General features: G+C 34.7%; 1 protein-coding gene across 1 annotated transcript in view; it reads right to left on the bottom strand.

Moving 5' to 3' along the window:
- LOC136031299 (thimet oligopeptidase-like) overlaps nucleotides 1-26,695 on the bottom strand; it is a 65,390-nt gene that overhangs the window by 2,211 nt on the left and 36,484 nt on the right. Inside the window, exons 8-12 of the mRNA XM_065710750.1 lie at nucleotides 25,200-25,419; nucleotides 14,518-14,745; nucleotides 7,416-7,628; nucleotides 4,914-5,090; nucleotides 2,572-2,832 (exon numbers count right to left, since the gene is read on the bottom strand). Coding sequence (XP_065566822.1) covers nucleotides 2,572-2,832; nucleotides 4,914-5,090; nucleotides 7,416-7,628; nucleotides 14,518-14,745; nucleotides 25,200-25,419 — 1,099 coding nt within the window. The remainder of the gene's footprint in view (nucleotides 1-2,571; nucleotides 2,833-4,913; nucleotides 5,091-7,415; nucleotides 7,629-14,517; nucleotides 14,746-25,199; nucleotides 25,420-26,695) is intronic.

Genomic DNA, 26,695 nt, shown 5'->3' with positions numbered 1-26,695 from the left:
TCATCTGATCGACTTCGGTTTTGGAAGAGGAAATGCGAACTTTTAATATACGATTTTTGAATTAAAATGGAATAGTTGTGTTGAGGTTCTTTCAGGTTATTCAATGTTAATGGAAAATTTTCCAATATATTTGATAGTAGGGAAATAAATTGGATAGTACGTTGGGAGAGTGGCAAATATATTGAAAAGTTGGACTTCTATTGAAAAATGGATTTAAATGCGTTTTATGCATGCACATATGTCGGCATCCCATCAAGATGTTTGTGAGCATAGGAATATAGGACCATAGGACCAGAAAACACAAGAAAAATCACGTATATCCCTTGGGAAGGGCTAAATAATCTTATCTCTAACAATATTACTATTTTGACATTTTCACAGCGAACATTTCCTCTATCTAGTAGAAATTTATTAAATTCATTGATAAATAATTGGCTTTGTTACAAATTTTTAACTATTTTACAAAATTCCACACTGACTGGAAAATAAAATAAGCATTTAAAAAAGATTAAATGAAACACGCAATACCCTCTATTTTCCAATCCTATCAACTCTTGAAACGGCTCTGGCTGTCAAAAAACTCCTTAGTGTTACTTTTCTGTTACTTAAGGGTCTTTCTTTGATTGAGAAAAAAACTTTATTCTTCAAAAGAAAAAGCCTTTGCCGCTGCCACAAATTTCCAATAAACTTGGTGAAAAAACAGAATTTTTTTTCCGTGTAAAATATCATAACCTAAAAAACCAAGCACCAGAGCAACAAACATTTCTTTCTAAATATTGACACAGAGAAAGGTGATAATAAAAAGATAATAAGGGAAGTTATGAACAGAGACTTCTAGCAACTCATTAGCTGTCATCAGTAAATACAGTAGAAGGGATATCCCTATATTCTGGATTTAATTTGAAACCTTTAACTGTATTGAACTTGTGCATATAAATTATTGTATTTTACATCGAGTCAGCTGTTTGAACTCTAAAACATTTAATTACTCTTCCCTGTATGAATAAAGTTGAGAGCGTAGCTGGTAGCGGGCACAAATCAGATGGCACTAGGGGTAACTTTTAATTTGAAATCTTTAACTGTATTGAACTTGTGCATATAAATGATTTTATTTTATATTGAGTCGGCTTTTTGAACTCAAAAACATTTAATTACTATTCCAAGCATGAAATAAAGTTGAGAGCGTAGCTGGTAGCAGGCACAAATCAGATGGCACTATGGGTAACTTTTTATTTAAATGTGACAGCATTTAAGCCTTGGACAAAAGTCCGAGGCTTCGAAAATAAAAATTTGGACATAAAATCCAATCTTTTTTTTTACCTATTTATTCTATTCCAATTTACCAAAAAAAAACTCGAGAAAAAAAGTATAATTTTCAGCACCAGGTTAGAAGTAAATAAAAAATTTCCCACACTCTGGTGCTTGGTTTTTAGACACCGAATTCTCATTGTTTAGGGAAAACATCATTTTTCAATACATTAAAGCGATTAGTGCTATTTAAAAGAATAACACTGCTGCGGTTAAGGTAGGAAATGAGGTTGGTAACTAGTTTCGTATCAAATCAGTAGTTAAGCAGAGTTGTGTTCTATCCCCATTTATATGGATCATTTTGATGGACTTTTTCTTAAGGAGCGCAGGAAAGGCAAGGGTAGAACACGGAAGCAAATGGTGAAGTAAAACTTTCCTGGAATTAGATTATGCTGATGATTTAAGCATCCTAGATGAAAGTATGAGCAAAATGAATGAACTTTTAAGGGTTTTGCAAGTTAAGGAAACTAAAACCGGTTTAAAAATTAATGTTAAGAAAACTATGTCGCTAAGGCTAGGAATAAGTGAAGATGAAAAGGGGAAGTTGGGTAATGAAAAGATCGATCAAGTGGACAGCTTCACTTACCTTGGTAGTGTTATTGGTAAAGACGGTGGGTGCAGTGATGATGTTAAAAGTAGAATGGCCAAGACCAAGGGTGTTTATCACAGTTGAAAAAAGTTTGGAAGATTAGGACGATAAGTCTGCGAACCATGATTAGGATAACGGAAGCTACAGCGATGACAGCTGTCAAATATGGTTCTGAAGCATGGGCGCTCCAAAAAACAGAGGAATCTTTACTAGATGAAAAGTGTGGTTCAATCCCGCTTTCTATGGCTATAATAAGACAAAGGTTGAGATGCCTAGGCACGATCTGCAGATGAAGAATGAAACATTGTCCTTTTCAGCCAACCGTCTAGGGCTAAAGGGAGGGCAGGTCGTTCACGGTCGTGGTGGGAGGAAATCGTAAGGAAATAATTAAGGGAAATGGGAACTTCCTGAGAGGGTGTGAAGAGAGAGGCTTTGAATAGATTGCGATGGAGGAGGAGCGTGCGTAGCTGTGTTGGCTTAGTTGGCTTGGCGCAGCGATGAGTTGCTAATAGTAATAGTAGTAAAATGAATAATTTTCTTTTTTAGCCAATCTCCACCCTAATTCCAAAGCTACAAGAATGTTTACGTGTTTATACAATCACGAGATGAAACCATTATGTATTTCCAGATGCATTTTCTCTAGTATAGATAGGTAGATATATAATAATTCTTACCAGATATCCGTAGTATTGTGCAGGATAGCCAGAGGCAAGATGATTAAAAGTTCCCGCGAAATTTGTACCGGGGATGGTCTCGACATCCAATATTGTCTTATAAAGATCTGAAAACAGTTTTTCAGTATCCGTCACAGTTTCTGTATGTACCTTCTGGTCGAATGTAGCCAAAATAATTTGACGAAGATTAAAACCAGCCGCATTGGCTAAACGAGACGCGCGCAGTGTTGCCATTAAATCACTTGGTAATGGCTCCCCAGTCTGAAAATAATATATACGAAATTTAAAATTATTTGTGATAACAGTAAGTATATTATGCAACATTGGTTTATTTGGGCTCAGACTATGAATGTGTACGGCCATCTTTATTTGTCCAGTAATGAAAACAGCCCGCTCTAAAGAAAGTACGAGGAGAAAACAACTCTTATTCCACCATACTCCGCCGCTCAAGACCCAAAATTAAACATATTCCTTCACTTACAACAATTTTAAGTCAATATGCATGCCAGGTATGCCTAAATTATGGGACACACTCTGAGTCACTGAGCAGAATTCAATTTAATTCCATTCATTTCGATCATCAACAAAATTCCAAACAAATTCAGTTCCATAGAATGAGACAAAAGAGTTCTGTACGGAAATACCAAACTCTTCCCCTATTTCAACCCCAACATCATTTACTCAACCACAGTTATCAACCCATGTTTACCCAATAATCTTAACTTTTTACCATAACTACCCTCTCCCGCCCTGGGTTAAATAAGAAAGGCCGGATAAAAAAGGCATCAAATAAGAATAAATCAAGCAAAACAAATAAATTAAAATATATATATATATATATATATATATATATATATATATATATATATATATATATATATATATATATATATATATAGCCCTTTCGACCCTTTAAGCTCCAGGGAATTTGCAATCCAAATTCAATGTAATGCCGAATATGAATGAATTAAGGAGGTTAATTTTCCAACATTCCGTTTTCCATGCGACTCGCGGCTCAACATACTTTATTCTTGAATAAGCATCCAAAACGAAAGTATAACAGTTTAAAATAGGGATGAAACCTTTTAATTGACAGTGAACAGATATAAAAAAAAATTTAACAGGATATTTTGAACACATATACAGTGTTCATCATCAGCAGTAATTTACTGCTGTTTTACTGCTTATGATGAACACTGTATATGTGTTCGAAATATCCAGTTAAAAATTTTTATATCTGTTCACTGTCAATTAAAAGGTTTCATCCCTATTCTGAACTGTTATACTTTCGTCATGGAAAGGCAGTGTGGTCTTCGAAGTTATAAACATCCAAAAATTGTCATCAGCATTAGCTTGTAATTTTCATGAGATTTTTTTTTTTGTCTAGAAAGTGGGCATGTAATTAATTTCCGTCTGCATGTTAAATAATGTTGCTGATCACCCCATTCAGACAAGCTCAGGACACTTAAAAGCCTACGCATACTAAAATATTCGCTTTAATAAGCCCAAGAAGCATTTTTATTACATGAGCCCCGAGAAATAACGAAAACCACATTTACTCTGATGCAACCCCGTACTGATATACTATTTTGTGGGGACGTGGCGACAGGTGGGGGAGGATAGTACCGAAAAATACACATACAGTAGGCGGATTACTTGAAAAATAGAAGAAACCATAAGAAAACTCCCGATAATCTCGAGTCTTCACGGCGACAAGGGTCCGAACACCCATTTCAACATACGTGGATCCCTCCGTCGATATCTAAAAATAAAATCATTCGTCGACCATTGTCTTAGTATGTTTTTTTTCCTAAAAAAAAATTAATCAAGATCACCCCATTCAGACAAGCTCAGGACACTTAAAAGCCTACGCATACTAAAATATTCGCTTTAATAAGCCCAAGAAGCATTTTTATTACATGAGCCCCGAGAAATAACGAAAACCACATTTACTCTGATGCAACCGCGTACTGATATACTATTTTGTGGGGATGTGGCGACAGGCGGGGGAGGATAGTACCGAAAAATACACATACAGTAGGCGTATTACTTGAAAAATAGAAGAAACCATAAGAAAACTCCCGATAATCTCGAGTCTTCACGGCGACAAGGGTCCGAACACCCATTTCAACATACGTGGTTCCCTCCGTCGATATCTAAAAATAAAATCATTCGTCGACCATTGTCTTAGTATGTTTTTTTTTCTAAAAAAAAATTAATCAAGAAATTAGATAGCAAGAAGAGAAATTAGAGAGAAATTAGAGAGAAAGAGAGAGAGAGAGAGAGAGAGAGAGAGAGGGGGGGGGAATAAATAAAAAAAGACGGGAGGGGGAAAATTCTACCTTATAATGTCCCGACATTCTCTTCAAAGGTTCTTCTTGCCAGCACCAATTTTCGAGCATTTGACTAGGAGCTTCGACAAAATCCCTCTCGACTCTTGTGCCGCTGAACTTCTTAAATTCAGCCTTTGAACATATGTGGTGCATAGCATGTCCAAACTCATGAAAATATGTTTCTACCTACAACAGAATATTAAAATTAACCGAGCTACAATGGTCAGTATACTATGTCTTTTTATATCAACTTAATCATCAATAGGAAATTGTGGTTTCAATTTTTATTCAAAGATAAATTTTAAAGTCGACCAAATATAAAACAGAAATCAAAGACGAACGAAAAAATTAAAGACCACATTTTAGATAATGATCAAGTTTTTTTTACTTTTGGTCCCAGTAAATTTTTTCCTAAGGCGACCCATTTCCTTAAAGAATCACCCTATATCTCACCCTTTCTAAACCTTGTTATTTTGTGTGGCCAAACTATTGAGAATTTATTGAGAATTTATACATGCATACCCTTTTCAATAACATATACTAGGTGTAAACAATGAACGAATGGCCAAACTTACAGCCCTTGTCCTGAGGACAAGGGCTTTAAAAACACATTAACAATCTGTTTTAAGCATTTTTATTACGTTTTTACAGTCAGACAAATATTTCGGGGGTTGGGAGCTCAAGGCCCCTGACCCTCGTGGATACGGCTTTGAGTGCGCTATAAAAGATGAAAAACATAGCCAATAGGTTTTTTATTCACCGATTGCCTTCAGAACCTATAAACTAAAAGCTTTATTGTTTAAAACAAATGCAAAAAAATCTCCATTCTCAAGGCATTATGATTATTTTTTATATTGATTTTTTTATTAGAACTTTCGTTGTTGAAGCATTAGTGGAAAAGAAGTCATGCCTTAGCGTGAGGAGTTGAAGAGTTGGGTTGAGATGATGAAAGCTCCCCTCATATGCATGATCATTTCTGGTCGTTTTGAGTATTATTATCGTTCTTTACTTTCTTTTGAAGCCCTTTTTCATTTATTTTCTATTCATTTTTATTATTATCATGTTCAGTATAATATTAATACAAAGGAAGCTTCCACCCCAACTGCTCCTGGCCTTTATACTAAAAAGTTTAACTTTTGCACGGCAATACATTGGAAATGGAGACCACTCCTGAAAAAGATTTTGAATTATAATCAAATAGTTGTGGGCATCAAGCCACGACAGATAGTCCGAGTGATAGACAGAAAATGGCAATTTTCAGCACTAGATTATGATATGCTTTTGCTTTGCATTGTAATGTCCCTGTAATGATCTGATATACTTCTTTTAAGCCGTTCTAGATCTAGCCTCTCGAATTCCGTACCATTTACTTAAAAATATTTCCAAAGTGTTGGTCTGTCATTGAATATTGATAAGTGTGAGTACCTAGTCTTTAATGCAAAGTCTATGCCCATTTACCTTCCGTGTTCTAACTTCTCCGTCCGTTGCGTCTCTGATTTGCGGTGCTTAGGCATTCATATTGGTTCGAATCTATTAACTTTTAGGACCAATATCGTACGGGATGTTAAAGAAAAACTTAAAGTGGGTTATGGTAAAATAGTGGCTAATCGTGGTCATTATTCTCGAAAAGTGCTTGCATTACTACACGGTAGCTTTTGTGACCATTCAATACTTTTTCTGTCTGGTATTTCACCTATCCTGAAAAGAAAGGGATCGGGCTGAATATTGTATATTATATTTTCGCTATTGTAAGTTTCTGCTTTATTTAACCCGGACTTATAGGAACAAGAAAATAATTCGGTATTTCGGATCTTCTGACATTATTACTTCTTTGCGGAAACTAGGCTAAAAATTGGGAAAGGATTATGTTGTTTTTTTTCTGGGCCCCTTCCACCTCTAAGTTTGTTTATTTATCCGTTAGTTTTCACCTTAGATAACTTCGAAGACCACACTGCCTTTCCATGACGAAAGTAAAACAGTTCAAAATAGGGATGATACCTTTTTATTGACAGTGAATAGATATAAAATAATTTAACTGGATATTTCGAAGACATATACAGTGTTCATCATCAGCTTTAAAACTGCTTTACTGCTGACGATGAACACTGTATATGTGTTCGAATTATCTAGTTAAATAATTTTATATCTATTCACTGTCAATAACAAGGTATCATCCCTATTTTGAACTGTTTTACTTTAGTTTTCACCTGTTTTCGTTTTATAGTTGTGTTATCTTTTAGAGGTTCTTTCATTAGTAGAGTTACAGCTGTGTTGTACATGTTCTATCTATCGTATAGTTGTTTTATTTTTATTTTATTTTCTTTTATTTACTCCACTTGTCCTGTATTTTGTGGTTTAAAAAAATTATTATATTTTTCAAAATCAAGGGAGGCATCTCCCCCCCCCCACCCCCAATTGGCACCCCTGAACAATCAAAATGACCGTTTTATCTTATTTCCCCTATTTAAAACTCTAATTGGTTAATAAAAAACTCTTCCTTTAAGCACTTACCTCATCATGATCTAAAAGTGAGGGTCTATCTGAAGTTGGCTTAGTAAAGTTTGTTAGCATTGCACAGAAAGGAACAATCCGATTGCCATGTGGATCCAGACAACCGGAGACTAGTGGAAATACAGCAGCATGACCATATTTACCATCTCTTGGGAAGAGATCAAGGACAAAATATCCCAGAAGCTCGCCAGTTTCGGAATCGTTTGCTCGGTACTAAAAAAAAAGAAAAATTAAATAAAAATAGTAAACATCAGCAGCAGTTGCAGCAGAAGGGCTGTGCAGCCAATGCCAGAAATATGATTCCCAAATTGCACCAATAGCTGCATCCAATAAGCATGAAAAATTAATCACATTCGCTGATAACAGTACGGTAGGTGCAGCGGCTACAGATGGAGAATCCCTTGTACTAAAGTAACAAATGATGACTGAGAAAATTTATCATTGGTTTGATAGTAATCTTTTAGCTATGAATTTAAAAAAGTCACACCTACTTATTTTTTCCCGTTTAGGTAAGAGTTATCCTATAGTAATAGAGCTTCATATTTCAAGAGGTCCTACATGCCACCCAATCGACCGATACCTACGATTCCTTTGGCTTCTTATGAATGAAAATCTACCATTCCAACAATACATTCAGATGATAAGATCAAGGTTTCAAAGTGACTGAGGATCATAAGAAAAACTTAAATTTTTTTTTTTCCCTTTTCTATTCTTTGTCTTTTATACTTCTCTCTTATTTGTCCTTATCTATATTACAACTCATATGCATGGATGTCTACTTTTCCATCTCTGCTTTCGCCCATCTGTAATCTCCAGCTGAAAGCAGCAAAAGTCCTCCAGTCCACCACTTATGCTCCTGTCCAACTCTTAATGCTGAATGCTATCTACACTTTCGCTATGTTCAATTAAATTGCTGTATTTCCATGGAGATCTCCCAGTATGTTTTTCAGGCATGTTTCAACGAGTGAGTGAAGTAAACCCATATGCAGTTCGAAATCGCGAGGATATACTGGTTCCTACCACGCCCTCAGCGCGTTCAGACATTGGTCTTGCCGTAGCTGTGGGGCATCCCTGGAACTCCATTCCTATTGGGGTTCAGGACTCCTATACCTTTAAAAAATATATGAAAAAATTTTGTTGGTGAAGAATAGTTGATTTTAAAAATTTATAAACATTGTAGTTCAAAATTTGATATTTAATGGAGTGTTTTTTTTTTTCTTTTGATTTAGTGTGGTTCTTGATGTTACTGACAAAGTTAGATTTGTTTTTGATGTTAGGTGATGATTAGAACGGTTGTCTTTGTGTGAGTAATACTTCTTATTTATTTTTTTTCTAGGCCTAGTTCAGTAACCTGCAAATGATTAATATGTCTTGTTACTTTTTTTCCCAGTTAACGGGCCTCTGAGCCCTTCGGTATTTTTTTTTTCTGGATTGTAGAGTTTTTTTTTGTTTTTTTTTTTATAGTTATTGAATAAAAGAGCTTGAACTTGAATTGCAGCTTGCAACAAAAACATTCATTAGCATAAGATATAAAATTATTAGGTGCATCTATAAGAAGCAACAACTAGAAAATGGCCAAATATAAAAAAAAATTGAGAAATTATTTTCTTTAAAATCTATTTACTTTTTGATATTTTACTATACAGAAGAGTCAGCATCAGGCACGTACACATGAGAAGGTGTGGATATTATCTTATGCTTTGGCATTTTCTATTGAATTTGTGTCATTTCCAAAAACTCCAATCCTTGCCCAAAACACTTTACAGCGTACTTATCTTGTCAGGATTGTCAGTCTCTGGAAGGGTACACTGAACTGTGTCAGCTGTCTGTTGTAACTCAAACACTTGTTTTGAATGACTGCAAGGCTAGAGGACGCTGACATTAAAATTAATTTATGACCATTCATGGTAATTTCTGTTTAGCAGTTTCGAGAATCTAGCTTAGTATGAGTCACATATTACGCCGGCTTCACACTCAAACTGGTTTCTTTTGCCTAATTCTGAATACCTGGTAGCTAAATAATTTCCGTCAAATATAAACCAGGTTACGATCTTAACATAAGCAAAATACCGTAGGTAATGCGAAGCTGTCATTAACAACTAGATAGACAAAAATCATGTGCAAAAAAGAAAAACAATAGAGATCAGATCAGGTCTTTCAAAGAATATTAAGATGAATACGCACAATCTCCATCTTAATTGAACACTATAGAAGAAATTTGATTGCGGCCCTAGTGTCATCTTAAGTTCAAAATTACATTCTAGCATCAGTCAAAATATTCGGATGTTAATTGTTTCCCAGATCCATTAAGGTTAACCGACATGTTATTGTTACGCTAGAAATATTCTAAGCCTAAAAAACAACAGCGAGGAGTGTCGCAAAATCTATATATATAAAAATAAGTTGTCTGTCTGTGGATCAGGTGACGTCATGTTTCTGTGTTGACTGATGTCATGAAGTTAGTTGTCGTCATTTTTGCTATGACGGTGACGTCATTAAAGATATTTAAGACATATATGTTTACGTAGAAATCTATTAATGTTTAAGTTTAAAATGACTGATGAACTTAAAATGGCAAAAGCCGATGAAGATGCTCAAAGAGTCTATGCCAAAAAACTTGCTGCTGATAGAGAAAGTCAGAAAAGAAAGCGTGCCGAGGAATCAAAAGAACAGCAAGGAAACAGGCTTGAGGCTAAAGAACGCAAAACCGCGCAGTTAGATGAAGATCCACCTGGACAGCGAGAGTCAAAACATATCAAAACTGAAAATGATAGCGATGATGATTGGGTTTGGGATTTTGACTTGTATAAGGTCATCAATGCCTACCAGATTTTAGTTAAAAAAAAACAAAGGTTCGGCGATATGTATTTCATAGTGAAGCTGAAAAATAAAGAAGAAAAAGAAAACTGAAAAAAGAAAAATGTAAAAAACTAAAAAATACTAAAAAGAAAAAACACTCAAAGAGAAATTACAGACCGGGACACAAATGACGACCGGGACAGAGGGAATATAAATAACGACCGGGACACTCAAAGAGAAATTACAGACTGGGATACCGGGACACAAATGACGACCGGGACTCAGGGAATATAAATGACGACCAGGACACAGGTATTTAAGAATATCGTTCAAAGACAAATTTTTAATTGTAAGAAGACCGTTGAAAGAGATATTTCTAATTGTAAAATGACTGAAGAACCTACAATGGCAACGGTACCACCATCGAAGTAGATAACCAGTGGGTTTACGGCCAACCTACCATCTTCAAAGATACCACGATAGGAAGACTCTACACCGTTCACCCCAATCAACATGAATACTTCTTTCTACGCCTGCTTTTGGTGAATGTACCCGGTCCGACATCCTTTGAGTATTTGAGAACCGTAAACGGTACTATACATGACACTTACCGTAGTGCATGCCAAGCTCTGAATTTATTGGAGAATGACCAACATTGGGATAACTGCATCAATGACGCGTGCGAAACGTCAACCCCAAGTCAAATTCGTGCACTTGCTCTCCATCAGCTCCTACAGAGTTATGGGGAAAATATAAGTCAAAAATGTCCGAAGATATACTCCATCGAAAACAGTTAGAGACGTCAGATATGACTTTTGATTTTACATCAGAAATTTATAACTACACTTTAGTTATTATAGAAGATTTGTGCGTACGTATGGCAAACAAACCTCTTCAGGATTTGGGAATGCCTTCACCTAACCGTATCGCTGCTGTTTCGACATGTGTAGAATTGGATCGTGAACAAAGTTACAGTACGAGTGATCTATTGTCGTATGTACAAAATAACATTTCCAAGTTAACGTCGAACAAAAAGACATTTATGATACGATAGACTCAATTTCAGGAAGTATACAACTACCTGCTGATTTCTGTAATTTAGTGACGTCCAAAAATGAATTGATTGAAAAAGTGTTTCCGAATATTCTAAAAAATTATAAAAATAATAAATGGCTAAGTGAAAGAGCGATTCTCGCACCCAAAAATATAGACGTCCACGAAATCAACAATGTTGTTTTGACCAAGATTTTTTGACCAGGCAGTCCTTTGCAAGTCAGTCGACACAGTTTTGGAACCAAATGAAGCGGTTAATTATCCATCTGAATTTTTAAATTCCATAGATCTTTCAGGGTTTCCACCACACGTGCTACAACTAAAAATAGGCGTACCAATAATACTTTTAAGAAATATCAACCCACCAAAGCTTTGCAATGGCACGCGACTTGCCGTAAAAAAACAATGGAAAACCTAATAGAGGCCACAATCTTGACAGGGCCTTTTGAGGGTGAGGCTGTTCTTATTCCTCGCATTCCCATGATTCCAACGGATCTGCCTTTTCAATTTAAAAAATTGCAATTCCCAATTCGATTAGCATTTGCAATCACCATTAACAAAGCTCAAGGTCAATCATTAGAAAAATGTGGTATAGATCTTAATACTGATTGTTTTTCCCATGGACAATTGTACGTTGCATGTTCGAGGGTCGGTAAACCTGACAATCTATTTATATGCAGCGACAATTGGACAGCGAAGAATGTTGTATATTCGCAAGTTTTACGCAGTTAATTTGTATTGTATCTATCTATCTATCTATCTATATAAAAACGAGTTGTGTGTATGCATGTTTGTTTGTTTGTAAAAAGAGCGTTTGCACATGACGTCATTATTAGTGCATACGGCTTTGTATATGCACAGACAATGGGAAAGCCAAGAATGTTGTATATTCACAATTTTTACGTAGTTTAACTCCTGCAGACGAAATGAATGCTTGCCTGAAAAATTCTAATTTATGGGCACACGTAAAAATATTAAAATTAACTACAAATATGCGTGTCCGATTGCAAAACGATGACTCTGGTCAAACATTTTCAGATCAATTGCTGGCAATTGGAAACGGAAAGCTCCCAGTAGTGGGAAAGCCAAAAATGTTGTATATTCGCAATTTTTACGTAGTTTGGAACACATATATAAATCTATCTATATTCACAGGTAGGACACAGGGACACAACTACAATGGCGCGTAACTAATATGGCGCGTAACGACTTACGCGCGCGGGAGGGCTTGGGGGGGCGCGAAGCGCCCCACCAACTAGGTGTTGGGGTGGCGCGAAGCGCCACCCCAACAGCTAGTTACAAATAAAAGAAAATATGTATTAACTCGTAAGAACAAAAACGGTTTTAAATTTGATTTTGAAAACAACAGGAATATTTCACAAGAGTGTAGCTAGGTGAAGTTAGCAATGTTTCCACCTTACATCTCAAATGAAGCTACCATCAAAGTTGATGTAAAGGTAAAGGCAAAGGATACGGCATTAGACTTTACAGTCTGTACCGACGGTGCTGATCTCCGTTTCTTGGCCCTTCAGCCAGGAAGTGCAATTGATGGCCAAAGTTGATGGCCTATCAATTACTTATAAATTACGCTAGTTAAGAGTAAACGGTCGTTTTTTATCTATAACAGAAAAAATACCTCAGCCCCCCCCTAAAAAAAAAGAACTACTCAAAGAAGTACTCAAGCAATTGTTCTCAATGACGGTATAAATTTGTGACCATCTGAATCAGTTAAATATAAGAATATGCATTTTGAATCCCTTCAGTTCATTGTGGTGTAACCCAAAGAACCGTTCTAGGTCCAATCCTCTTCCTTTTGATTGTCGACAATCTTGCATCCGGCTAGATAAACGTTGGAAATTCGTCGATGACCTTTCACTGGTGGAAATTTGCAAGAAACATACCAAAAGCGGCTCAATATGCATTCAAAAAAGATGTAACAACAGAAGCTAGTGGCTTGGGTAAGAAGGTAAGCCCCAAAGTACCACAATTTTTCACAATAAAACAATAAACTTCATCAAATCTGAACCCTTATTTCTACAATCAATTTTACAAGACACTCAACTTACACAAACTAAGCTTTTAGGAGTGATTATCAGTTCAAACCTAACCCGACAACCACACATTGACAAAATCGCTTCCAATACTGGCCATTCACATTCCCTCATTAAACTTTTCAAAAAACCCTTCCCCCTCACCTCCAAAGGCCTTATATTATTTATTCGAGCTGACTTAGAGTATGCTTGCAAAGCTTGTCATTACGCATCAACCACAGCACATACAAAAAAAGATACAATTTTAAAAAAGGATTTAAAAATTATACAGTCAGGGCAGCCTTCCACTTCTTCCTGCAAAACCACTCTGGCGGGGATAAAGAATGCTTCGGGCAGAAGATATAAGAAAAATGCTCTTTCGGATCATCGGGTTTCGGGTGTTCCACCCTTCACTCAAATTCTAACCCACCCCCAAAATCACCCTAAACGAACAAAATGTTCTATTCTTTGCCGTGTAGTGACTGCCCATGACCAGTATAGGACATCTTTTATACTCCCGTTTGTCGAGTTTTACCGCCACAAGCAGGTAGTTGGAAATAAAATGTTTCCTTGTTTGTTTGTTTTTTATTGTCATTGTTTTGTCGTGTCTTAGCCCGAGGGATCATCGGTAACAAGGAGTAACATAAAATTAGAACTTGAATATTAAATGGCATCGCGTTTCTGGTAAAATATAAAGCAAACTTAACTTAGGAGATACATATTTCTTGTTTTTTATCCTTGTTTAGACAATGAGAGAAAGAACGGGCAATAATTTTGGATCAGAGCTTTCAAAAGTGCACCCGAATTGGAGTCTCAAAACTTTGTACCTCAGGCACTCGTCCCCTTCCTCTTCTTCACATTACGGACATAAACTATTTGGGCTGTCACTAAGACTCTTACAACATCTCATATTCCACTAAAAAGAAATCGCAAGTTTTGTTGAGGAAAATCCCATGGAGCAGTAGCTGTGTACACTGAGAAGTGGTTTCATTGCAATTTGCATTCAAAATATTTTGAATATAAAATAGAAAACCATATTCATATGCTTGTCTTCAAAAAGATGAAGGGTATGGGTCACTCCCACGAATAAAGCATTTGTCCATTAAATCCCCCCCCTCAAAAAGTGAGAATCACGGCCTGAAACCTAACAATAACATAGGTTGGCTAGCGGAAAAACACGTGGAGTGGTAGCTATGTATGGTGAGCAAAAAGAAACTTACCACAGTAGCATCATCATGCCACTTATCCGCCTCTTTCTCTTCTGTAAAATTTAAGCCAAGAATTTCTTCATAAATTTTCAACAGTCCCTGAGTAACTTTCTCCATAGGGAAATAGGGCCGTAGTTTTTCTTTATTAACTGAGTATCTTGTTTCTTCAACAATTGTAGCATAGTACCTTGTGTCCCAGAAATCAATCTTTCCATTATAGGGATAGGAATATTGTTCACACTGAAAGGAACAAGAGAATTGATTCATCATTAACTGATGGATTAATTGAAGTATTGAATCATCATTAATTAATTTCAACTTCTTTTGCCACACATTTGATTCTTCGCCGTTAATGAAAAAAGTCAAAGAAATTGAACTTTTTCCTGTAAACAAAACAATCCTGTAAATATAATAATAATAATAATAAAAAAAAGAAAAAAATCGCGTGTAGATGTAAACAAACGAAGCGAATCATTAGCTCAAGAGAGAAGCAACTTGCGAATCAAAATTGTAAAAAAGGATAGGAAGAGTTAGAAATTCAATCAAGTGAATCGCACAATTGTTTTATTACTTGTTTTTTTTTTTTTTAGCGAGTCTACTATATGATCAAACCTATGAGAGAGCCCTAGTTTATATTTACAAATTAGCGATGACTCACAATTGTGTATGCATCCGTAAGTCCGATTTTTAGCTCTTTTATTTCATAATTCTTTGTCATTTTGTCTTGAGTTTGCTTGTTACTGGTGACAAGCATTAGTTATATTCTCGGAATACAAAGCTCTTTGCTTGGCGATATTACAAGGCAGACCCTTGTGATGTTACTAATATATAGAGGGTGAACGTGTGAAAAGCCGAAACCAGGGTAAAAAACCTTCAACTCTTTTTCTTTAATATTAATTTACTCCAACTTATAATGCTAGTATTAGCCTGGAAGGACTTAAGATGCATTCAAGACATTTAAAATGGATTAGATTTTGAGTGAGACTAACTTGAATAAGAACAGTCCCTCCAGGGAAAGGGAGATTAGGGGCCATTAATGCACATAGCGTAAATTTCGCTTTGATAATTTTTCTTGTCTTACCTAATTTCAAATTCAGGGGTGTCCAGGGGCTGCTTAGTGACAAAATTCAAAGCTATTATTGTGATGTTTACTTCAATTCTTAATGCAGTTTACTAACTTGTTCTAAGAGTAATATTTCAGCCGCATAATCATCTTCTAGTTATTTTCAGCAATATTGTTTTAGCTATTTTAGGCACATAATGACAAAACTTTCCTAGATTTGTTTAATGTATGAGTTATTAGCATCAAGTACAGTTTTTGTTTCGCATTGTGCCTGCGAAGACTTTTTGAAGATCTACACACACGTCTTGTTTCGAGGTCGCAGTATTGATTACCGTAATCCACAACACGTTCAAAATATTCAGTTTTCAGCTTTAACTAGTACTGCCTACTTTTTTTTATCATCCATATAATTTTAACCTTTTCTAAGGCAATTTTATTACATTAGGGGCTTGACTTTTTGAGCACTGCCAGTGCAAATAAGGATGGAAGTGAATGGTTGATTCACGATAAAACTAAGTGAAAAAAAATGCTCGGTTAACTTGGTTATCTTACTAGTTATGTAGTGTTTGCTTTTCCGGTTTTTCAAAAGATAATGTTTCTTAAGTGCGGGTATCCAGACTTTCGTCCCTTTTGCCATGTTTTTATAAGATACAATATAGATTCAATATATAAGATACCATATATATTTATAAGATACAATATATGGCTGGCCTCAGTGAAGTAACAGATAGTACACTACCATCAAATTGTCAAATCCCACTTATCATATTCTTTCACGCCCTACTTGCCATATTCTTTCACGCCCTTTAACAAAAAAAAAGAACGAAAACATAATTAAGTAAATAACCAAGAGAATGAGGGTAATTTCAGGCAGTGGAAGGAAAAGGGCAAAAAGATAAAGGCAAATATTTCGGCAAGGATCTTCGCAAATCCATCTTCAGCGCTAAAAAAAAAAAATAATAAATAAAAAAAATTAGATAAAACCAACCTGGTGATGTGAATCTCAAAAGAGTAGAAGAAACACTGAATCAAACAACCGAAAAATCAAGTCAGAATAAATGAAAGACAAATTAGTGGTGTCAGATGATCTTGGTTTAAGATGAGAGAAAGCATTATTTGATTCTGTTAATACTTTTTTATTGTAAATTGGGTCATAGGAATATCTCCAAGTTCAAGTTCATTTATTTATTAATCGCACATACATGTATATATATATATATGACATAGGCCCATGGGGAGACAAGCTCGAAAAACTAGGCCTAGACAAAGAATAAAATAATAACACACTACAATACAAAGATAAACATGACGGCAAAGATACAATAACACAACAATAGTATGAAAGTAGCAGCTAGCTCAGGATCATTCAATACTGTTGAAGAAATTAAGAAGGTAATATTATTAAATATAAATTAATACTGGAAGATAGCTGAGAGGCCCATAATCACCCAGAGCAACGAACCATACAAAAACTTTGCCTTACTAAAAAGATACTTAATTAATTAAAAATAATCCTGAACTAAATGAAATTTAAGTTTCCTTTTTATTAAATGGATAGAGGAAAATTTATCAATAAGAGCCTTGTGAGCATCCCAGCACCGAGCTATTGACAAAAACGGAGCGAATTTAGATCTCTCAGTATTATATTTGTCAATGTAGATATCCTTTTTTTGTCGAGTGTTATAATTATGTAAATCTTGTGATTGGGAGAACAAACTTTGATGGAGGTAATATGGCGGTAATTTCTTAATGTCATAATTGATTTTGAAAAGAATTGCTCCAAAAGCAAATTGTTGAGTGACTGGAAGTATATCTAGATAAGTATATAAAGATGCAGTAGAAGACTTATTTGGAAGTTCAATAGGTGATGGAATAAAAAGTTTAAGGATTCTTAGGGCTTTATTTTGTAAAATCTGTATTGGTTTAATATGGCTTTTAAATGTAGATAAATATACTAGAGAACAATAATTAATATTAGTCTGAATCAGAGCAAAATAAATACTTCGTAAAGCAGAGTAGGGCAAACAAAGCTTTAACCTTCGCATTAAACCAACATACCTTGAAATCTTTAATCGTAGATTTTGAATGTGTGTTTTAAAAGATAAGCTTTCGTCAATCACAAGTCCAAGGTACTTTGTCATTTTCACCCGAGATATTGATAATAGATACTTTGAAGAAGTAACTCGGGTAATACGAGGGCAGATATTTGACTTTCTGCCGTAAATTATGAAATTTGTTTTTGATACATTCAAAGCAATAAAATTTGAAGAACACCAATCAAGAACATTAGAAAATGCAGTATTCAGTTTTGTCTCCAACTCCTCGTCATTCTTTTCAGAAATTGAAACTGCCGTATCATCAGCAAAATGTGTGTTGAGACACGGGGATGTAAAAGCGCGGTGAAAATCATTTATATAAATTAAAAAAAGTAGAGGACCTAGGACAGAGCCCTGAGGTACCCCAACCTTCGAAGACTGATGTACAGGTGAAGAGAGAAAATTGCCTCCATCTATTCGTTGCTTTCTCATATCAAGATAAGATTTAACTAGATCCAACGCCGGTCCACGCACACCACAATTATCCAATTTACTAAAAAGAATACAATGGGATATTGTATCGAATGCTTTTTTAAAATCTAAATATATTGTTGCTGGAATTTCACCTCTATCTAAGCATTCATGAATATATTGGATGAGAGCAACGGTAGCATGTTCAGTGTTGTGTCCAGACCGGAAACCAAACTGGAAATTTGTGAAGAAATTAGACGATTTAAGAAAGTCATAAAACCTCTTATAAATTGCCTTCTCAAGTATTTTAGAAAATGCTGACAAAATAGAAATAGGGCGGTAATTTGATGGATTTTCAGGAGAGTCACCTTTGTGAAGCGGAACTATCCGCACTTCTTTAAAAGCAGAGGGGAAAACTCCAGTTTTAAATGAAAGATTAATTATATGCTGTAATGGTAATATTATTGCAGACAGTATTTCTTTAACAATTTTAGAACTAGACCCGTCAATTCCCGCTGAATTACCTGGATTTAGATCACACACTATTTTTGTTATTTCAGAATGAGAAATAGGCCCGAGAAAAATTGAATTACTTTGAGGAGACGGAAGGTATTTAGAAAAATGTTTATTACTACGTGAATCAAACTGGTTCATTACTGATGAAACAATTTTCTCTCCTATTTTAGCAAAATGAGTATTCAAAATATCAGCCACTTTCTCCGATTTATTAGTAGTCGAACCATCTTCTAAACTAATAACTTCAGGAAAATTAGACTTACTTTCTTTTTTTATAAAATAATTAATTAAAGACCACGTTTTGCGAGGAGAATTTTGAGCTTCTTCGAAAGACTTTTTATAATACAATTGTTTCGACAAACGTATCATTGTGGTTAATTTATTTTTGAAAATTCTAAAATTTTTAATATTATAATCAGTTGGATTCTTTAACTGCTTTTTAAATAACTGATTTTTTTTCTTAACTGATATCAAAATTCCAGACGTTATCCATGGCCTTATAGGAAATTTTTCTCTGCAACTTTTAATTGTAACAAATGGGCAACTAGAATCAAGGCAGCAATTGAAATTTCTTAGAAAATTATCAGTTGCCATATCTGTATCCTCCGTGGATATTACCTCCTGCCAATCCAATAGTCCAAGGCTTTCATTCAGGTGCTTTAATGTTATTTTATTTATTAACCGTCCTTGACGTTCCTTACTTACCTGTGGTATTTTATAAGTAAAAGCTAAATCTGAAACCAGCAGGAAATGATCCGATATATCACTTAAAACTGCAAAATTTGCTTGAATAGGTAAAGATGTAAAAATATTATCAATGAGAGAAGCAGAACTAGGTGAAATTCTTGTAGGTATCAGGCAAGTAGGAAGCAGACACGCAGAAAAGCAAGAAGACAATAACTCAACAGAAGATTCATTTGAAGTTTCTAGAAGGTCAATATTGAAATCTCCGGAAAGGATTACATCTTTATTTTGAAAATGGGGTTGATGCAAAAAATCATGGAGTTTAGAGAGGAAAGATTTGACTGGAGAAGAAGGCGGTCGGTATACTACGCAAAAAAAAACATCTTTTTTTCCAAGACTAATTTCAGTCACCATTACTTCAAAAAGCATTTCCTCATGAGAACCTTCCAGATTTGCAATGCGTCGAAAAGAGATACCTTCTTTAACTATTACTGCTAAACCACCTTGGCGCCTAGTCAATCGGTTTTTAAAAATAAATTGATATCCAGGAAAAACAACCTGAGGAGTCAGGTCTGTAAGAAAAGTCTCACAGAATCCAACGACATGACAAGATAATTTATGAACTACATCAATAAGATCATCCTGTGAACTAAAAAAACCCCTACAATTTAAAAATCCTGTTCTCACAACACCGGTACTGGGAAGATCAGAAACTTCGGAAGGTAATTTATATTTACAATTTGGAAAGTTAATTAGCCCACCGTCATTTATCTTATTTCCTGAAAATTTATCATGGCTCTGGAATATGGAAAAATCAAAAGGGTTAGATTCAAGGTATCTCAGCCTATCCCCAATGAAACTATCATCCAATGTGCAAAATCAGAATTATGATCCGAGCTAGCAGAAACTTTTGCAAAATGCATACCGTCTGAGTCTTAAAGTAGCAAAAACAACTGAACCAGTGAGAACTCGAAAATAATGAAAGAAAAAGAAAAAGAAGACGACAAAAGACAAAAAAAAGGACCATGATTATTACGGCTAGATCGTATTTAAATTTTAAACAAACCATGATGACGACAAGAAAAAAAAAAGAAACAAATATATATATATATACATATACATATACATACACACATATATATATATATATATATATATACCCACATATACACATACACATACATATCTCCCTACAAATTAAAATATAACCCATACTAACAGCAAAAATCATCACTTATCTTGACAAAACCCCATCAAAAAAAAAGAAAAGAAAAAAGAAGAACTTTCAACTGTTGTCACTTAAAAGGAATAATAGACATTTTAAATAATCATTATAATCTTCACTGGAGTTCAATAATAACTATTAAGCTTCATGTTGGTCATCGTATTTTATCCACTTATCAGAGTTCAGGTGACATACTTCTAACCATAGATCCGCTCCCTTTTGTTTGATCCTGGAGGACTCCCATTTTCCAGCTTCGCGCAGACCTTTAGCCTTAGCAAGGAGGTTGTTCCTGATATCGTTAAGTTTGGGAGGAAGATCAGACACAACGCGAGCTCCGGACCCTTTAAGTTTCCCCACATTACGCATAATTAATTGCACATCTTTGTCGTTGCTAAGGGAAAGAAAAACTGGTTTTAACGTCTCAGTTTTCGATGAGCCTCGCCTAGTGGTAATGTTATTGCTTGTTTTAGACCCCAGTCTATACAAATTGTCAATTGTAATAGGGCTAGAAATTCCCAAAGTATCACTGATCCATGATTTCACGTTAGATTCCAGGGTTTGGTTACCCTTTTCGTTTCGTAGACCATGAATGATGAGGTTTTTTTTCCTGCTTTTTAAGTCAACTAGCAATAGTTCTTTCGAAAGTAATTCGCAGGAAGCTTTATGAGCATTCAGTTGACTTTCGAGTTCACGAATCCTATTGCCACGTTCTATTCCATCCGATTTTATGACTTCAATATCAGCTTTCAAACTCACAAACTTTAGTGACAATTCGTTTTGGTTTGCCAAAATTATATCAAGTTTATCAAGTTTCATCAGCTTGGCATTAATGTTAACTTTAAAGTCCTCAAAATCCTTTTTGCTGACGCTCGCCATCATTAAATAAATCAATAATTACGATCTAGTTAAAATCACCTTAGATCATTCCTTGCTATCAATAATAATCTTATGCAAAAAACAGGTTTTGCACGGTTGACTTTAGCGAGATGCTAACACCTTGAATGACCAGCCAGAGAATAACAATTGTCTTACTGTATTAATGATTATATCCAAAAAGGTGTTTGCAGTATGAACTCTCAAACATAACATTCTGTAAACTCTATTTACAGAAAGGTCACTATTTATATATTTTTAATTTCAATTGCTTCATCAAAAGATTGTAGTAAGCCATCTACTGTGAAAATTAAATCTTTCACGCCACGAAAATCGAAAAAAAAACAACTATGCAGGACAGTACTTTGTTGAGATTAAAATAACTTACACACTATATTCTTAAGTTGAACCGATGTTATGAGATACAGCGAACGCATTTCATTTCATCCTATTGAAGAAATTGGAAAACTGTGGTTATTCGTGGGGGCACGTTCCAACTTTTATTTTCCTATCTTTAGGTTTAAGTCATCTTTTGTCAATTAGTGGACCAAGGGATTCACTGAGAAATAGCTAGAATAGAATTCATATTGTACACGTTCTCTTTTTAAATTTTACAGAACTCTTTTTATGCTTTATATACAGCATAAAAACGAGCCTCGAAGTTTGATTGACGTTTGGCACTAATGGACAGAACTTTGAAACTCTTAACTGATCAAAATATTCTTCTTTCCATAAGGGACACTCTCCCTCTTAGTATTACCAAAGAGGGTGATAGGCCTATTTTTAGCGGGAAAAACTAGTTTTTATGTGTGTGATTGATGATCCTCTCTTTTTTCTTGTTTTGTTTCTATGAAACAGGTTTTCAGGTTATTTTTCTTTTATTCAATATCATATTTAGGAATTTAATATTGTGTGGTTTGCTTTGCAGTCTGTAGATTGCCACAAAAGCCATAAAGCTTATTAGTAAATTTCAATTTACATTTTCTAGTTTTAGTAAATAAATAGTTTCTCTCTCCTTGAAAACATTCAAAAGTTGAAAAATCTCAACGAAAAATGGCAGAGCTTTAGGAAAAATGCAAAGAGAAAGGCCAAGACTCACAGGAGTAAGGGCCCATACACAATGAGATTTACTAATACCAAGATTTAGCTAGAGCTACTTTCAGCCAATCAGAATTTTTTTATTGATAATTTTCTCTTAAGATGAAAGCTTAGATTGTTGTACTTGGAGTAAGAGCAGACATTTTCCGACTGGCTTGGCATCTTAAATTTGATGTTTTGGGGAAAACTTAGGTGAAACCACATGATTAGAACTGGAGAAAACTTAGGTGAAACCAAATGATTAGAATTGATACAGGTAATGATTCTTAGATGCTCAGAGAGTAGAGTAAATGAGAATGCATTGGTCTTAATCTTTTTAAACTGAGAGAAACGTACCAGCTTTTAAAGACGGAAAATGCTCAGAGAGGAGTAGATACAGTATAATGCCACAGTGGTAGAGGGCTATAATACTAGTCAAAGTAAAAATGACCTGCAAAGTCATGATACGTCCATCTAGTGTCACCCCAACCTCCTAACGCCTCCCACACACTCAATATATTTGATGGTCCTGAGCCCATGGTCCTAGCATGCTGGTAGTATATTTACGACTTCATAGCTGCAAATTGTATTGAAAGGTTTAAAATAGACCAAAGCGAAACCGTTTCAGAGGTTCTCTTTAACATTGAAAAGGAAAATCATCTAAGTGTTTTAGACCTGGATCAATGATTTGGTTGACCTAGACCCAATCAAGAAAGTAATAATGACTTTCTGAACGGACATTTATTAATTTTTCAAAAAACAGATGACCATTAGAAATTACTTCGCCAGGGTACCTTGTTTCTCAGATACATATTCAGCATACAGGAGCCTACCATAGAGCGGGACTGATGTCGAAAATCATATTTTGTCTTAATATATACTTAAACTGTTGGCACTTTCATCTTATACCCCAAGAGCTTTTAGGAGTTGAACAATTTAGGGTTTTCAATGTCAATATATAGTTCAAGGCTTGGCTTAACAGTCCTTTTTCATTTTCTGCTTCACTTGAGGGTTTGGAAAAGTCGTAGATCGCTTGAGTACAGGGCCACAAGACGAAATTGAAAACCTTGTTTCGCAGTCGATGACATTTCAATGAAATTTTTATTAGGGTTAGCAACTTTTTGAATTTAATTTACTTTCTTTTCTTTTATGCGTTAGGCAGACATCTAGGATAGGTTGGAGTCCGCTCAGTTTTGGCTGGATGATTTGTATCCGGGGTCATTTGTCACTCTTTTTCGAGATTTATCTTACATTTTCGTTTTTAAGTTAGAATATAAATAATACGCACAGGCTACTCTTTTACAGTCATCGAGCCTTTGCAGAAATTAGAGCTAACTGTTTATCATTGTGTTTTTTTTTTATTTATGCATAAAAATTATTTTAAGTCAATAATAACCATTCTGGGCTATATGGCTTATTTTAGTTGAAATACTTATAATTATATACATTGAGGAAGAGGTATAAAAAAAGCCCTTTTGTCATTCTTTTTCTTTCTTTTTTTAGAGTTAACCTTTATGCAAGGAATTACGCACAAATATTAAATAAAATCAATATAATATTACATCTTATACATAAGAATATTTCAGCTAATTAGAACAAAAGTAGTCTACACATTAAACATAAAAAAAAAATTAAAATCAGTAAACCTGGTATCAAATAGGATTCATTATCAAATAAGAAATACAACAAGCCATGTGGGTTGCCACAAAATTCTAAGCTAAAAAAAAACTCTTTTTAACCTGAATACTATGGAACAAAACAAAAGATCTTGACCAGTCAAAAATCAAGTCGACTCTATCTCTTCTTGTATTATGGATAAAACAATTCAAGTTTTGACAAAATGTGGTATCAACCAAAACCCAGAAAAACTGGGTCTCCCCGTCTGAAAAACAATACTGTTGATATTTATATTCTTCATTTATCATTTTATTTCAAATGAAAACTGAAATAAAAAAAAGAACAAGCCAGTTCAAAAACAATTTCCTATCGAATGAAAAAAAAAACTTTTTCAATTTCATTTCAAGCAGAAAAAGCTCGTTGCCCCTTTTCTCTCCTGTTTTTGCAATTTTGCATTAATTTAATTTGTTGTTGTTTTTCTTCGAAAGGAGACGTTCAAATTATGCACAAAAACAACAATTTATGAGAATTTTGAAAGGGTAAGACCCATTTCTGCAGGACAAAATTATTCTGTGCTGATGATTGTTGCTGTGAATCTGAATGAATGGTTTACATATTAACAGTTCAATTATTTGGCATTAACTATATTTACAAAAAAAAAAAATGCAAAGCTTAAGATAAACTAAATATAACTTCTTGAAAAAAACTTTAGAAGTAAAATCGTCATTAGCTGTAATTTTTCCCCTTAGTTCTATTTTATTGTCCTTGCTGGCCAAACAAACATAGCCGAATAAAAGTAGAAAGATTTACATTCTTCATAGTACAAGGAAGTATTACTCTTTCCTATTCTTTTTGTTTGAAAATGTACATTCTAGTTGTTTTCTATTACTTCCACGCAAGGGTATATTCAAACATTATAGCATGTATAATATTTTTTTTGTAGTCTTTTCTGTGTCTATTTATCTACCCCATTTGTGGTCTTATACGGTTTTTCGAATGGACGATGAAATTATCTATCTATCTATCTATAATTACTGCCCCGTTTTTCCCGAAACGTTTTAGAGGTCCGTAGGTTATTCTACCTGTGTCTGAACTAACTTTTAACAAAGACTTGTCAAAACATTTTGTTTACCTCTTTTTTCTTTAATTCAAGCAGCTCCTCCTTCTCCTTCTTCCATAAAGGCTGTAGCTTATCGCACAAACTTGTTAAAAATTCCGCTACTTTTTGAGGATTTTTCGCCATTCTCATTTCGTGTATATAACTTGCATAATTTGGGTAGCCGAGAATGTCAACCATTTCTTTTCTAATCCGAATCAACTCTTCGAGAATAGGTACGTTTTCATTCATACACCTATTTGGAAAAAAATAATAGCTAGTATTCAATATTAACGCCATGTGGTTCAGGTTTTAATGCCAGGGGAATAAGCTCCGCTCAGAGAAAAGAAAGACAGTTTTTTAATCCCTTTCGCAAACAATTTTAATTTCATTTTATTCGGCAAATCTTTTTTGCATATCTATATTGAAAAATTACCCTATATTATCGACAATTAAATTGTAATATGTGCCTTAAAATATTTAGCACAGACACAGGCATGTCCGCAGGAATTTTTTCCGAAGGGGGTCCAAAACCTTCAAAACAGCAGAAATAAAGTAGCACTTTTTTTTATTTAGTAACTAAATAAATGCAAAAAGCACGTATATCGGAAAATACAGATTAACTTTAATCTGTAGTATTGTAGCCGATGGGAGGAAGAAGACTGAAGCCTCAAAAGCACGTTTTAGGCTCAGGTTATGTTCATAGCGATTTAGAACTAGTGATTAATCTTTTATATCCCACTGAAAGGGAGATTTTAGGGTTAACAGTGCAATATGGGTGCTATGGGGGGTAGTTTTTCTATTGCGAAAACGTCGATTTTAATGAAAAATGAGTTTCCAAAATTGATCCATTAAAAGCTGTACTTTATCCTGAAAAGGGGGGATAAACGCCCTAATATCAAGGATAGTTCTATTTTGCTGTGGAAAGCAAACTTTCTTTACAAAAAAAAAAAAAAAAAAAAAAAAAAAAAAAAAAAAAAAAAAAAAAAAGTACAATCGCTTATTACTTCAAAGAAGGTAAAAAATTAGACAGAAAATGGGTTAACAATTGGACAGTCATTTGACCAGATAATTGCATGCTGTAAAATCCCAAAAAAAGGACTTCACACATGTATCTAGATTCTTAATAAATGTAATACTTTTGCCAGAAATCCCAAGAAACCATGGGGAAATTAAACATTTCCCAAAATTTCGGGGTGGGGACCCGAAGCCGCCCCCCCCCCCTGCGTACGAGCCAGCACAGACACTCATCTTCAGAAAAATTTATTCTAATTATTCAAAGCATTTGTGACATGATTCGTACGAAAAAAATATTTTTTCCCCAAATTTAGTTAAAAGAATCTTCCCTAAGTTGTGACTAATCTAGATCATTTTGCATACCGGAAAATGGTAGCATGCCAATTTTCAGAAAAAGTCACAATACCATTTTTGAAGGAAAATTAAAGATAAATAAATAAATATACATATATACAATTGCTGTTCCTTTAATACACAAGGATTATTTGGAGCGCTGACCTCGCTTTTCAAGTCAA

Source organism: Artemia franciscana, chromosome 9, assembly GCF_032884065.1.
Source record: "Artemia franciscana chromosome 9, ASM3288406v1, whole genome shotgun sequence".
Taxonomy (NCBI): Eukaryota; Metazoa; Arthropoda; class Branchiopoda; order Anostraca; family Artemiidae; genus Artemia; species Artemia franciscana.
Note: the sequence above shows the minus strand (reverse complement) of the source record. Positions and strands in the feature narration are given on the sequence as shown.